General features: G+C 47.2%; 1 protein-coding gene across 2 annotated transcripts in view; it reads right to left on the bottom strand.

The window, feature by feature from the left end:
* Positions 1–10,999: 10,999 nt before the first annotated feature.
* The window catches only part of VWC2L (von Willebrand factor C domain containing 2 like), a 38,264-nt gene continuing 33,173 nt past the window's right edge, over positions 11,000–16,090 (bottom strand). For both annotated transcript variants that reach the window (XM_048953050.1, XM_048953051.1), the window contains exon 4: positions 11,000–12,783. In XM_048953050.1, coding sequence (XP_048809007.1) covers positions 12,635–12,783 — 149 coding nt within the window. In that variant the 3' untranslated portion in view covers positions 11,000–12,634. The remainder of the gene's footprint in view (positions 12,784–16,090) is intronic.

Raw genomic sequence — 16,090 nt, 5'->3', positions numbered from 1 at the left:
AAGCCCGTGTAAGAGCACTTGTCAAAGAGTGTAAGCTTGTTTAAGCATGTATATGAGCGTGTAAATGCTTGTAAGAGAGTGTTAGCACGTGTCAGTATGTGTAAGTGCATGTAAACATGTGTAAATGCGTGTAGGAGTGTGTAGGTCCATGTGTCTGTACATCTGTGTAAACACATGTGAGACCATGTAAGGCCTTGTCAGTGCGTGTAAGCGTGTGTAAGAACGTGTAAGTGCATTTAAGCCCGTGTAATAGCATGCAAGAGCATGTGAGAGCCCATGTAAGCTCATCTAAGTGCATGTAGGAGCATCTAAAAATGTGTAAGCGCATGTAAGAGTGTGTAAGCCTGTGTTAGTGCATGTAAGAGTGTGTAAGCCTGTGTTAGTGCATGTAAGCCTGAGTAAATGCTTGTAAGTGTGTATAAGCGCATGTAAGTGCTTACAAGGGTTTATAGTTTTGTCAGGATGCCACACAAGGGCAACATGGATACTCAACACAATATTGATTTAGTGTTGGTGTTTTCTCACCAGTACAGTCTGTAGTCAGTACTAATCCAGATCCACAGGGAAGGACAGCAGAAACTTGACCCTAGCATAAAGCGAAGCACATCCTACAGCAAGCAATGGTAACCACAGCAAGAGACTAAAGGGGTGCTAACTGCCATGCCTGGTTAAATGCCTCTTATGGGTGTAATTCCTTGAAATTTTAAGAGGCTAATTTTTAAAGTGACATTTAATTCTGTAATTGCAGTATCTATATTCCCCACGATGAATCGCTGTTATTTCAGGCAGTTCTGTGGAAGCGAAATTGTCTCCAAGTGCTCATGATGGCTCTGCTGTGTGACACAGCCATGGGGCTCAGGACTGGCCCTGCTGCAGGCCAGCAACACTTTACCTGCAGATTCACATCCCACTCACATGACAAATGCCATTTCCAGCACATTTTTCATCTTTCACAGTACATAAATCACTTTTGTCCACAGAAAACAAAACCCCAGAGGTGTGCTGCAGAGGAGGTAGGGGCTCCTCGGATTTCTCTTACCAGCAACCGCATTTGGAGGCCATCAGTGGCCTGAGCTGCCCTGCTGTCATTTTCAAAGGGAGATGCACCCATGCTGGACAGACTGGCTGGAGTCTCAAGGAAAGCATTTCAGGTAAGCTGGTTATTCACAGTGCTTTTTCCTTATTTCACTGAATCATTTAACCTGATAAATACAAGCACAAGGGACTTAAGTAACGTTACATTGCTTGGAATGCATTTCAGAGTTAATGACAACACCAAGAAATGATAAGGAAAACGCATCTAAAGCTAGATGCTAATGAAAAAACAAATCAGTAACTCTGGGAGAAAGAGCTGGCTGGATATAAAAACAGGCTGGTTGTACATGGCATGAGCCAGTAAGAGTCCTGCTGAGAGAAACAGAATTGTTTCTCCTGTATGGAACTCAGCATATATTTTCCATTGCAACTACAAGTCTTCTTTAAGACTATACTTCTCTGGATGATTACTTAATTTCCTTCTATAATTCATTTAATCTTATTTTTGTTATTACCACTTGAGAGGCAGTCAGTTCCCCACGTTAAAGATACAGCCGTAACTTTCATTTTCTGCTTTTGTCATTATTGCATGTGCTTTCATAAACATACAGCGAGGTTTTTCCCATAATCAATACTATTTTAATTGGTATTTAACCCCAAATCACCTCCTAATATCCCCTCTAAGTACTTCAATATCTCCCTTACAATCCTGCCCAAGCCAGAACGCGAGGTTTGTACAGGATGATTGATTCCCGTATTCATCGCCATCACCTTTGTTTCCCATCACATCCAAGTGACATTTCAGTAAAAAAAGTGACATTATTGTGGATTATTTGAAAGATAACAAGTTCCTCACATTTTGCGTATCCCCTTCTTCCCTCTTCCCCTGGCAGAGCACACATCCATCCATAGGGGTGACCAGGATGAAGAGACTGCTTCAACATGTCCAAGATGGGCTTTCCTGGGAAGCTATTTGCTGACCCCTCAAAAGAAAAACCTTAACAAAGGTTTTATATTTGATAAATGAGAAGCAATAGCAAACACAGCTATTTTTTTTACTGCTAATTTGCAGAAGCACAGCCAGACCCAGGAAATGCCAAAAGTTACTAGTGCAAGGCAGATGTTGCACTCATCAAGACTGCTCAGTAATAAGTGAGCAAATATCATCATCTCCTACGTATTAATCTGAAATGATGTTTCAGTGAACTGGTGGACATTTTCCATCAGTTCAACAACTCACCTCCACAGCCACTTCGGAAAACCTCCAAGGCAGGATCCACATCACCAAAGGCAGGTCCAAGGCATCCCCATGCCTGGCACTGTTGCACGGCCCACAGCAAAATGCTCCACTTCTGCAGCCTGCCCTAAGCCATGGCCTTCAGCTTCTTTTCAGGTTTTTATGGTTTGCCACTATAAGCAGAAAATCAGCATGAAAGACTTCAGTAAGTGTGCGTGCCATAATGAACAAAATTACCTTGACTGTGTCCTTTCCAGGGCCAGATGCCTCACATTGTTAATTGTGGCAATAATTACTACAGAAATCCTACTCTGTCCCATTGCAACAAGTCTAATAGCTCCAGCACTCTCTCTCTCTCTCCCCCCTCCTGGAGCAGGGTTGGACCAGGACATCCAGAGGTTCCCAGCCTCAGTTCTTCTGCATCAGAAGGTTGTGTGGGAGTTGATGCTGAAGGTGCAAGCTGACTTGTCTTGGTGCTGCTCTACCTGTGCTTTGCCAACTTCTAGAGGCAGCCAAGAAAATACTGTTTGGCTCAAGCATTTTCACTACAGCAGGGGTAGGTCCACCCTTCACAGTGAGATACAGGCTGCGTTCCTGCCCTGGGTCAACACTTCAGCTTGCACTGAGGAATATCCCAGCTGTCTGCACCACACCCTTTGGCCTGATATCTGAGGCTGCATACCTATGTCAGGTGCCAACGAGTCCTGCTTTGACATAGGAACATGATTAAGGTCCCTTTTGCAGTGAAAACTGGAGTGTTGACCACAATGTCTGCAGGCTATGTGCCCATTACCAGGGGGACTACTGATCCCCCAACCTCCAATAATCTCTCCCAAGGTACAAGCAACCCACCCCACTTGGTGTGATTATTGTCATTGCCAGTTTGGGGTCTTACCTGACTATCAGTGCCCATAATTTGGATCTCCATTCGCGGTCCACGTAGCCTGCAGCACCTTCAGGGCACTGGGTCAGCTGCCTCTAGGCCTTTCATTCAGGTCCCTCAGAGTTTCGTAGAGCCTCTTCGTCCTCTGCTGCAGGGACTGAGAGTCTGTCTTCAGGGCAGCCTTAAGAACACCATGAAATGAGTCCCTCAGTCGCTCTCAATGACGTGAGGTGTCCTATAGACAGCCGTCAGCTTGGCGAGTGCCTTGATGGCAGAATGCCTGCTTTGTTCTTGGCATTAGATAGGCCTGTATTAGCCCACTTGCTGTGTTGATGCAGGTCAGGGCTTGTCTCATCCCCTCAGACTGAGGGATGGGCCTAATGTAATAGACCCACCATGGCTGGAGAGGATTGTGACCACTAGCAAGATGGGCTGTTGTTTCCAGTTGTGGTCTTGGGCTCATCCTAGAGCAAGCATTGCAGTCTCAGCATGCCTGGATGGTATCATACAGTTGTATGGGCAGCACCCATGATTTAGCAGCTACCCACATTGTCTTTTGTCCAGCATGCCACAGCTTCTGATACAACCAGCAGGTGATGTTCTCAGATGGCGAATCCTCAGTGCATTCAACTTGAGCCAGTGTGCCAGCTTCATCATTTCCTGGTGAGCGTAGGGCCTGGCAGACCAGAAATAAGGAACATGGTTAAACGCAGGGTTGTACATGTCTACCATATGTCTAATGAGATATCTCTTCTGACCAATCTTGGGCATAGCCCATCCCTGGGTTCCACTGTGCAACCCAAAGAGTGAGCCCCTGGTACACAACCCAGCTAGCTGCACTTATATTCAGGATACAATCATTGGGTTTCTTGATTTTATATAAATACATATTAATATAATATAAACATCCACACGGCTCTTGTTTGTTCTCTCCCAGTCCCATTTTTGGCCTGAGTCAATACAAAGACCTCATCAGCTGTGCTAAGTCAGGCATAAAGGAATGCCAGTATCCCAATATACCCCAAACTCTTGCAGCTGCCTTCACACTGTAGGGACTGGGAACACCTGAATCTTGACTGTTATCTCACTGGGTAGTACTTTGATCTCTCCTGACCAAACTAAACACCCAACAATTTCACTGACAAGCCTGGTCCTTGCACCTTCTGTGGGTTTACAGCCCACCCTCTTGTAAGTAAGTAGTCAATGAATCTAATTCCATTCCTAATGCCTCTAATGAGTCATAGAATCGAGTTGGAAAAGACCTTAAAAATCGAGTCCAACCAGAACCTAACCATACTACCCTAACTATAAAAACAACCCTCCACTAAGTCGTGTCCCTGAGCACCACATCCAAATGGTTTTTAAACCCAATCACCTCCCTGGGGAGCCTATTCCAGTGCTTAACAACCCTTTCTGTAAAGAAGCATTTCCTGTAAGCCTACCTAACCTATCAGTTCTTCTTTACCTTAGTGGCCAAATTCAATTCTAGGTGGGCTTTAGCTCTTCTAATTTTCTCCCTGCACTGCTTCACTACGTGTCTGTAAACATCATAAGTAGCTCACGGACTCTTCCAGAGACTATAAGCTTACCTTTCGTTCTTGAGTTCGACCCAAAAGTCTCTGTTCAGCCAGTGTGGCCCCCTTGCCCATTGGCTTGTCTTCCGTGACTTGGGGATGGTCAGCTCCTGCACCTTTAAAATCATTTCCTTAAAGTATTCCCAGCCTTCCTGGGCTCCCACGCTCTCCAAAATTTCCTCCCAAGGGACCCTCTTGTTCGTGGTCTAAAGAGGTCTGTCCTCCAGAAGTCCAAGGTGGCAGTTCTGCTGACTCCCTTCCATGGGTTCAACAAGAAACAGGAAATCTGGCATCTCATGATCACTTTGCTCCAACCTTTACATCCCCCACAAGTCCTTCACTCTTCAGAAACAGCAGGTCCAGGATTTTGCTTCCCCTCATTAACTTCCTGACACAGCTGGTGAAGGAGCCATCTCCCACACACTCCAGGAACCTCTAGGATTGTTCCCTATCTGCTGTATTAGAAATCCAGCAGAAGTCTAGGAAGTTGAAGACCCTTGAAGAACAAAGGGGATTAACCTTGAGACTTCACCCAACTGCCTGTAAAGTGTCTTGTTCACCTCTTCATCCTTGTTGGGCAACCTATAGTAGACTCCCATGTTAATATCAGTCTTACTGGCCTTCGCTTTTATTCTCACCCATAAGCTCTCAACCCTATCATCACCATCACTGATTTCCATACATTCACATTATTTCTTAACATAGAAGGCTACAGCACCATCTTTCCTGCCTTGCCTATTTCTTTTGATAAGTCAGTAGCCATCCATCACAGCACTCCAGCTGTGCGAGTCATTCCACCTCATTCCTGTGATTGCAACTCTATCATAGCTACTAGGCAATGGCCTCCAGCTCCTCCTGTTTATTACCCATGCTGCGTGCATTAGTGTAAAGGCACCAGAGATGAGCCTCCTTTTGAGTAGTGGCAGCCCTAACATCCTCATGACCATACTCAGGTGCTTCCACAGCCACCAACCTCACACAAACCCTCATGTTCTTTCAACAGAAGTGTGAGCCATCCTCCTCCCTCACCAAGACACAAGACTGTGGGATCTTACGAGCACATCCCTCTCCTGCAAGCACTGGGACATTACATACAGGCTCTAGTGACCCCAGCTACACCCTCATCCCCCTTCGTACCTAGTTTAAAGCTCTGTCAATGAACCTTCCCAACTCCCATCTTAAGACCCCTTTCTGCTGGTGGAAGAAGCTACTCCTATTGGTTGCCAGCAGGCCTGGTCTCGTGCAAACAGAGCAGAGGTCAAAAAGCCCAAAACCCTGCTGGACGCATCAGGCTTGCAGCCAGGTATTGATCTGGTGGCCCATCATATTTAGTCCCTCATCATTCCCTATAACTGGAGAGATAGAGGAGAACACCACCTGTGCTCCTGAGCCCTTTACCTGTCACTCCAAGGCTCCAAAGTCCTTTCTCATAGTGTTTGAGGAAGTTCTTCCTATATCATCACTGCCTACCTGAAACAACAACAGGGGAGTCAGATGTCAATATTAAGTCATCAATAAAGCAGTCTGATGTTAGGATTGTTCCAATCACACACCGAGTTACGGCAATAGGTTGGTGAACGCACATACCCTTGCAGCAGGACCTAAAGGTCCACTGCCTGCCTCCCCATGTAAATGTAAACTGATCTTGTGCCTTCGTGAATGGAAATACTGAAGATTGCATATTCCAAGTCTAGGATGCAATGGTATGTTTCTTATATCCCTACTCAATGTGTCCAACACAGATGCAAATTTGGGTACAGCTGCATGAATGGGCAGCGTGACCATATTTAATTCTTTGCAATCTGCTGTCACTCCCCATGTGCCATCTGACTTCTGTACTGTCCTTATGGGGACAGTAAGAGATGTGCAAGTCTTATGATCTCTACTTTTCCTGATTCCTTTTTCTGATTCTTGACATTTCCTCTTGCACTCCAGAAACCTGTACTATTTAGTGTTAGTAATCCAGCACAGATTTGGCAAGCACATAGGCTCACGTTTTACGTGGCCTCTTAACATCACCCACACAGTCCAGATACAAATACATCTGTCTCTCAGTCTAAGCTCTCTTACTGTCAGCTGGAATGTTAGATCCCATAATATATCTGTGCCCACAATCTATTCCAGGACTGGGACAATAGCGGCCTGGGTCACTTCAGGAAGTTTCCTCCTTTTATTGGGAACTAAAAAAATCTTCCAAGTTCAATGTTCTTACTGGTATTTTTTCCAGTAATTCTCACCTCTGTTTTTAGGGGGAGGATGTTTTGAAGCTTTTGATTTTCCCCCAATAGCTTCCAAAGTGGGAGTAGAACATGATTGGACGGGTGATGAATTTTTGCAAATCAAACCCAAGCTGAGATTAAGTCATTAAAGATCTGCTTCCAAGACATGCTTATGGGTCCTGATTGGGGGGCCCATGGGGCAGGTCTGGTTTTCATAACCAGAGGAGGACCTCTGCCCCTTCCAACACTTGGATTTTGCACCTGATCCAAAGGTGCTGGCTGTCTCTCCTAGATCAGCCACCAATTAGGTGGCTCGTTAAATGATGGCCTCTGAGGCCATTAAGGGATTCAGTATGGACACCCATGTGCCATATTGGTGGGGGAGAAGCTTGTTGTACTAGGAGGTCCTTCATTCCTGCCAAAAAGGGATGGATTCTTGAGTGCCCTTCTTCATTCCTAGTTCTCTGACGTAATTTTGGAGTTCCTCCATTGAGGTCCGTAACTCAGTATAGCTAGGTTTTAGTCTGCTTGGCTTTCTCTACTCTTAGATTCAAGTAGGATCCAAGGATCCTGCTTACCTAAGTTCTTACCCCCTTCAATTATATGGGTCTTACTTCCAGAGGGGAAAATCCAGTTAAAGGGAAGGCAGTTAGCTCTATTAAAGATATAGTTTTACAACCATTTGTCTAATATAGGCCTTTAAAACTTCAGTTTCACCTTTCAATTCTTCCTCCAAGGAATGATATACATGGCAAGATAGCCAGCTAGCAGCACCCACCATGGCAAGATAGCCAGCTAGCAGCACCCACCATGGCAAGATAGCTGCTGCTACTATTCTTTCCTCTGCTGTCAATAAGTTTTGTCATATATATTCAAAAAGCCATTTTTGAAGGGGATTTAGTGAAGACACCACTGTCCCTTACTGGCTCCCATTCTTCAATAATCTGTATGGTACATAGCCATGGAGAATCCAGATTTTCCCTGGGGAGTTCCTCTTTTGGTGTATTTGGGGTCCCAGTGACCATCCAATGCATAACTTTTACTTATTTTTTTAAAGATAATCCATTGTAAATGAGCACCTGCCTGGCTTGCTAAGCATAAAGCTATAATGTGACAGAAACAGCAATAATAGCAGTGTAACAAAGTCTCAGGCTACAACAAATGAGGACAAACCCAAAAGCAGCAGCTACAGACACAGTATAGAAGAAAAAGTAAGAAAAGTTACTTACCTTTAGAAGACCAAAAGCATGCAGAGACCCCCAGAGAGACACTCTCACCTCCACTGCCAAGCCTTAAATGAAGGCTGGAAAGGGGTGGATCCTGGTTCCTCCCCTTCCAATCACTCAGTACATTGCATACACCTGAGCTCCCTTGGCTTGGCCCTGCCTTCCCACCAGGTGCTCAATCACTGCAACAAGCTGTGACCTTCAAGCTGTGACTAACATTGCCCCAGGGGAGGCGGTGTGATCAGAGGCATGAGCTCCCTCAGAGAAGATGCTCTGCCCTTCCCTTGTTGAACCAACAGCGATGGCACCAAGCTGGCTGTATGTCCAGAGGCTGAGGTCTCTTGTGCACATAGGTAGCCCACCCCAGCCTTGGTGAGGAGAGAACCACCTCTCCCTGCGCTATCCCAGAGCTGCTGGACTTACTGGATTTGCCTTACCTTCCAGTGTCAGAGTGCCTAATTACTTCTCTTCCTGGGCTTACACGTCTTGTGTCCAGAAGCGTGCTGGCAATGGGTTATTTTCATGTGCCTTGCATTGGTTATGCACATAAAGCACAGTAAGGCCAAAAATCATTTTCGTGTGAATTATTATGGACCCCTGGGCTACATTATGGGATATCAGAGCTAGTGTGCATTCTCCCCGTTTCAGTGTCAGCAGGCAGGAACATTTGGAAGCAGAGTTCGTTTAGATGCTCTTTTAGATGCTCCCCACCGGCCAATCCCTTCAGAAAATGTAGGAAGTGCATCTGCAAATGTAAGTATATGTATGGTAAGTTTAATATAGGAGAGCAGGCTCTTCCTTTCAATATGCTATTGTTCTATTCCCTGTGTTTTAAGAGCTAACCTTCTACGCTAGGCCTATTTCTGATAAATTTATCATTTTCTGTACTGAATTGCTGTTGCAAAAACATATAATTTTGCTATATAAAAGGCATTCATTTGCTATACATTCACACAGGCCTTCAGCAGCCAGTGAAGGGAAGCAGGTGATGGCTCCTGCTGTGCTGGAGGCTGAGGTCTTGCTCTTTGGCTTTGCATTTTGCAGAGCTACAACTGCTGCTGCAGTGGCCACAGCTTCCCTGCAGCTGCAACATCTGGGACGGGGAGGGTTGTGTCAAATAGGACTCAAGTCATGTGCTGCTGCACCCATTGTATGCTGTTGGTGCTCAGCATCCTGGTACAATGTGGACCTGCATGGAGGGCGCCCAAAGCTCAGTTCTTCCCAGGTTTAGCTTGGTTTTGGATGTCTCTTAGCTGGGGAGAAGGACTTGTGCCTGGTGATGACATGCAAGTGGTGTAGAGATAAGACTGCTTTCACTGGAGTGTGGAGGAATTAATCTTGTTTCACTGCAGCTGGGGTTTCCCTGCCAATGCTCCTGCAGTTTTTCCCAGGGGAAGCATTCTCACAATCCCTCTTTACTTCTATATGTCTACTTATCATGCTGAAAGTATCACCACTAAGACCTCACTCTTCTCTTTTTCCTTTCAAGAGATTTATTCACCTTTTTCTATCCATGTCTATTAGAATGAATCATTCCTAACTCTGTCCTCTATGCCCTTCCTATTTCCAACCCATTTACACCACCTTTGTCAGCTTTCTCCTCCACCAAGTCCATGCTCTTCTCTATCCCTTACCACCTTTCCCTTAATCCACCTAATTCTCTGCTCCGCTCTCTCATGAATGCATCTTGTATTTCCCCAGCGAAATTCATCCACTCTAACCATAGCCAGTTCAGCTGTTATGGAGCAGAGACATTATTTGGTCATCATCCACCCATCCACCCACCCATCCATCCACCCATCCACCCATCCATCCACCCATCCACCCACCCACCCTTCCATCCATCCATCCGTCCATCCGTCCATCCGTCCATCCATCCATCCGTCCATCCATCTACCCACTCACCCACCCATTCCTCCTTCCACCCATCCACCCATCCACCCATCCATCCACCCATCCACCCACCCACCCACCCTTCCATCCATCCATCCATCCATCCATCCATCCATCCATCCATCCATCCATCTACCCACCCACCCACCCATCCACCCATCCACCCACCCACCCACCCACCCACCTCTGTCTTTAGAACCCAACACTGCCATAGTGACAGATGTCCTTAAAAACGAGCGTGCACGTGCTGGGCTTTGGAGATATACCACCTTAACAGCCCCTGTCATGCATCCCTATTGAATATAGTGTGCAGCTCTGAGCACAGTTCTATTGAAATTGGGTGCTTTGAAAGCTATCCCTGAGCATCAGCCCTTGGGGAATGGGAAGGACTGGAAAGGATGTGCTCCTCCATCTAATAACATATGTTTCAGACACCTTTCCCTTGAGACAGCAGCCTCTGGAAGCCCAAGATGAACCTTCCAACAAGATTAAAGAGATGGCATTAATTGCTATCGATCATGGGTCAACAAATTAAATTGCATCTGCAACCGCATCTCTGAAAGGTCTAAATGAGAATAGTAGTTAATGGGTCTGGCTGGCCCAGAGCTGTGATTAATTAAAGGAAGAAATGAACTAAAACGCGAAGAAAAAAAAAAAAAAGAAAGGCAGAAAGACTGAGATGAGGCTGAAATTCTTTGGAAATAAGCAGGTTATGTGTTAAAAAAAAAAGTATAAAGCAGAGAGCTGGATGGGATTTCCATTCTGGATATGCTCTGTCAGGCTTCAGACTGGCTGTACCAGCGACGAAGATTTTGGGTATTGCTCCAAGCACCGAGGTGCCCACTGACATCAGTGATCCATCTTGCCGTAGCTGGAGCACAAATTGCATGGCCTTCCCATGGGAAGCTGGGTGAGGTCCTTCTGGGCAGGAATACGGGTGCTGCCCTGCCTCTCAGAAAATAATGGAGAAGCACGGCGTGGAATGTTGATGGTGTTTAATTAATAATGGAGAAAATAATAATATGCGGCACGTATAGCACCGTACTTGTTCCAAGCACTGTACAAACATCAACTACAGTAATTAAGCTGTAATTAATTAGAGTAACTACTAATCAGTGTAAATAATGATGCATCTGGAGGTAGCAAAAGGAGTTTGTGAACGGAAAGCAAATTCCCACATTTGGGACATGGGGCTGAATATCAAACGGCACCAGTGAAAGGAAGAGAGCACGAGGAGGTTGAGGGGAGGGCCTTGGAGCTGCAGGCGATGTGATGGCAAAGTGGGGAACTGGGGCAGGGAAATCAGCAGAGGAAAATACACCACAGATATAGAGGGCTTTTTTGCTGGTTCACACACTTTATATTTAACAAAATAATTATTTTTTAATAATATATCTTTTTACACATTGTTTCTAGAATTCTTTTTTTTTTTTTTTCTTTTTTTTTCTTTTTGTTACAGAATAGGCTTTTTTTGTTTTTCCCTCACTAGTTTCAGGCACGCTATTGTTTGAAAACCTTGAAAAGGGATGGATGGTCATCGGCAGAGAGCAGCTGACAAACCAAGGTGACAATGGCTTTGTTTGTGGTGCCAGCAGGGAGAACATCCTCAGCCCAAGCACAGCAGCGGTTGCACCTGTGCTCGTCGCACCCCAGCTAAGGATCTGCCCTCTGCTGAAACACAAAACGGAGAAGAAATGAAAATACCAAGGCAGCTGTGCACCAACCGAGACCGCCTCAACGCATGTGCTGGTTGGATTTGCCATCGTCGCTGCTAAGAGCAGGTGCCGGGCTGAAGGCTGACCGAAATAACCACCCTCATCCTAATGGCAATGGGCAAAAAGCAGCAAACTAAGTGTGAGCGGTGACTGGCACAGTACTAGTGAATCAGAGGGAGAGCAACCGGCCCCCAGCACAGGAGCTGCGGGGAAACACCACTGCTCTCCGACCTGGGTAAGACGCCGTGCTCCTGATGTCCTCGCGAGGACAAGGCCACAAGCTCAAGGTGCCCATCCTCAGCATCACTGTCCCCACGCGGTGGGGAAGGTCAGCACAGACCCAGCGTCGGGCTCAGCCCCATCCCCACTGCTGGCCCATGCCCCCTCCTGTCCTTAGTGCCCCCCCACAGACACCACGGAGACCGCCCGCTGCTTCGCTCATAGCTGTATTGCCCCGACCATCCCAGCTTCGGCTTAAAAAAGTTGTCATAAATAAATCACAACAGCAAAAGAAATGACCGTGGAAAACCGCGATCCGCGCCGTCGGAAGTGAGAGCGGTGAGCGAAGCGGCGCCTCGCAGCCATCGCCAGTCAAAGAGCTTGCGCAGGACCTCGCGTTCTCTCTTCTCTTCCCCCTCCACATCTCACCACGGAATCCCTACCGAGCGCCGATAATCACGAAAGCGGAGCAGCTACCTAGGTGCTGGGTACGTGGGGCCGAAAGCAAGAGGGCAGGGAGGGAAACCCTGTCCCGCCACGAGCGCCCGGTGGCCTCGGTGGTGACCCTGCAGCAGCTGGAGGAGCTGGGACGCGTTGGAGCCGTGCTCGCGGTGGCAGTGAGGGGTTCTGCTGCTACAGAGCTTGCTTGCCCTGGCACTCGCGCTTGGAGCACTGCGCTGGCTTCCACCAGTCCCCGTTGTGGCAGTGGCAGATGTTGCAGTCGTCCACCTTCACCTCGATGCCCGCGGGGATGATGGTGGTTCCTGCGAAGCAGTTGGGACCTGTGGGAACACAGGCACATCGTAGAAATGAATACACATTCCTCATTATTATTATTATTATTGTTATTATTTTATATATTTAATTCAATGAAGTTGGTTTATCTCCCTTTTTTTGCTGCGCATTCATTTAGTGCCACTTTATCCCAAGGTTTGGCTTCAAGACCGCGAGGACAAGCATTGCTGCTGTAACCTGGCGATCCCGTGCTGATGGACAGGACCAGAGCCCACTCATCCTGCATCCTGAGCCCCAGTGCTGGAACACACAGGTGATTTATGGCATCGGGTTCACCAAATCAACTCATCTCCCAGATAAGACTGAACAGGCTGCCCAGGGAAGCTGTGGCTGCCCTGTCCCTGGCACTGCCCAAGGCCAGGCTGGATGGGGCTGTGGGCAGCCTGATCTGTGGGAGGTATCCCTACCCATGGCAGGGGTTGAGGCTGGTGGGCTTTGAGGACTCTCCTAAACCAACCAACCTTCTGTGATTCTATGATTCTATGATTTCATGAATTAATACCAGCGCCAGCAAATTGGGGTGGTCACACACAAAGTATCAAGGAAGCAAGAACACGCTGCAGTGCCCGGTGGCTTAAATTATTGCTCCAAAATGTCACTCCTTGGCGGGCCATGATTTTTAATCTGCTCTCCTCGTGCATGGGAGGCACTTAAAAGATGAGTGGTGAGTGGTGTTGCCTGAATTTTGTCCATGTTTAAGTGACCTCCTCCCCTTTAATAAATGCCTCTTCCATTTTACCTCAGCTCCTTCATATTCAAGTTAACAAAGCCAGTACAACAGCCCGAGGAATAAGTCCCTGATGATGCCTGCACCAGAATTTGGCATTTCTTGGTAAACCTTGTATCACAGCTGCAGGCAGGTCAGCCTCTGCTGGCCACACGAGGCTTCCTCACTCATCCTCCAGGCCATAAACACCAGGGGATCAAATATACTTTATTGTTCTCAAGTCCCCAGCTTTGCATGTTATCTGCTGATAAACACAGCGCTCGGTGGTATCGGTTAAGCATCCCATTTTTTCACTGCAATTACTCCTCCTTATTTGACCTGGGAAGTGCAAGGAGGGACCTAACCCTGTTTTGGTCTTGCAGGAAGACTCCTTTGCAATAGCTGTGCACTCAGCTGCGTTGTTTTCCAGCAACCCCTCAAAACCGTCATTTCTCCCCATGTCTTCAGGGTGTCTGGCTGTGCTGCTGCTGCAGTTCCAACAGATGTTAATTCTCTGCTTCATGAAGCCTGATGGATGCTGCTGTGTTATGACATCCGAGCAGGATCCTCCATCAGGTAGGCTCATTTTCTGCTGCTAAAAGTCTGGGTCAAATGCAATGGAAAGGCCAATAATTGCAGTTGGCTGTATTTAAAGCTGCAGTACGTGCCTGCACCTCTTTGATGGGACATTCTGGTCACTTGCCAGCGTCAGGGATGTGAGGATGGGCAGGCTCCAAACAACAGCCTGCTCTGCTCTCCCGGAGAAAAAACCCTACATTTAAACAAAACACTTCCTCTGAAAATTAGGGTGACAAGGAAAGAGGAAGATCGTTTTCTCTGTTGCTGCCCCGCAGCGTCCTGTTAATCACATCATCTGAGCATCCAACGCTGATCCAGCACTGACATGCATTTCCAAACAGATCTCTCTCCTGCAGCATAACCACGGCAGATCTACAGTGCCAACAGTCAACTCGGTGTGGGTGAAGTCCTCCAGCCTTCCAGCAGCCAGCCCAGGATTCACGAACGGCTGTGATACAAAGGGGAGGCTGATGAGGAGGAAAGCATCACCTCTGAGCTCCCCAGACCGCTTGCTTTGGGGTTGGATCTGCCTGTCTCAGCCAAGGACACAGGTTGTCTGCATAATGGTGATAAAACATGAGTAACTTGCACCTCTGACCTCTTGACCTACTGATCCAGAAAGGGCCTGTCAAGGACCTCCGCATCTCACAGGACCTTCTTAGGATGCTGCCCTTCTCTCAGAGGGGCTGGGAAAGGGAAAAACCACAGCATCTTGGCTAAGTCAGAGGAAGAGGAGGCAGCAGTGGATGATCTCAAAATTGCCACCAATGGTCACCGAACTCTTTCCTTCTGCACATCACAGCTAGCCCTGCCATTCCCCCCAAACCAAAAAGCAACATTTCTACCCTCCCTTTCTTTTAATCAACAACCCCAAACCCTCCTTCCCAGCACAACGGTTGCCATCCGTCCCATTTTTTCCCCATCTAACCTCTCCCAGCTTGGATCCACATGTAGATCCTGGCTTTCCAAAACTGCTGGTAGCACATATCGCATCCAGACTAGACCAGCAATGTGGTTCTTTATTATTATTCAAAAGAAGAGGCTGCTCAGGAGCACTTGATGACATGTCAAGCACATCAAGAAAGTTATTTGTGGTAACAGCAGGAGGAACAAGGAGCTTCTCTGGGCTGTCACCGTGTTCTCCCTCACAGCAGCTGCAGCCCCCACCACTTTGAAAGCAGGGCAGCAAACAGCCCTTCACCTCCTTGCTCAGGGAGACGGATGGTAGAAGTTTGCTGCTCCCACAGACAATGTAATTGTGAGATCTGCTTTGCTTAACATAATTAATACTCATAAAAGACCGCAGCACTCCAGGCTGTTTGCTAGAACAGCTGTCAAGATTTTTATGGTGATATAGCACAGAAGTTCAGGCGTTGTTTTGATGGGAGAGATGTAGCACAAAGAGAAAAAACAAAAAGGGCTGTTTTGGTTTATGGGAACAGTGACAGTGAGTTTTGCAACCCTTATGCCTCAGACTGGATACTGGGGTGATGGCACAACGTTGTGCCACTGAACTCACCTCCCAGTTCAGGAAATGCTCAAGGAAATGCTCTGGAAATGCTCAAGGCCAACCCCCTGTGACAGCAGGTTGTACAGGGAAGTGTCCAGCTGGGATTCCACAAGCTGTCTGGGTGTGGATTTGAAGCTCTCCAGCGTGGTGTCGTGTGGATGCTGCCTGTGCTGTGGGTTTTACTGGGCTTGCAGCAGCTCTGGATTTAGCTTTGCGTGTGCAGACAAGCCGTAAGAAGGAAGGAAATGTTAAGTGAATCACTTCAGGCCAGCTGTGATATTTGGGTTTGCCCAAAAGAGTATCTTGCACGAAAACTAAGCCTGTTGCCTTCACTGCAGCTCCTGACAGTGCCCCATCCCCTTTCAGCAAGGAGCAGAGCTCTCATTACACATCCCCATGCTCCTGCCAGGACAGTCAGCAGGCACTGTGGGTTCCCGATGGAAGGAGTTACTCTTCCCTTCTTCCCATACTATTTCAGAATGGATGCAGCTTGCAAGCA

The sequence above is a fragment of the Lagopus muta genome, chromosome 8 (genome assembly GCF_023343835.1).
Source record: "Lagopus muta isolate bLagMut1 chromosome 8, bLagMut1 primary, whole genome shotgun sequence".
Lineage (NCBI taxonomy): Eukaryota > Metazoa > Chordata > Aves > Galliformes > Phasianidae > Lagopus > Lagopus muta.
Note: the sequence above shows the minus strand (reverse complement) of the source record. Positions and strands in the feature narration are given on the sequence as shown.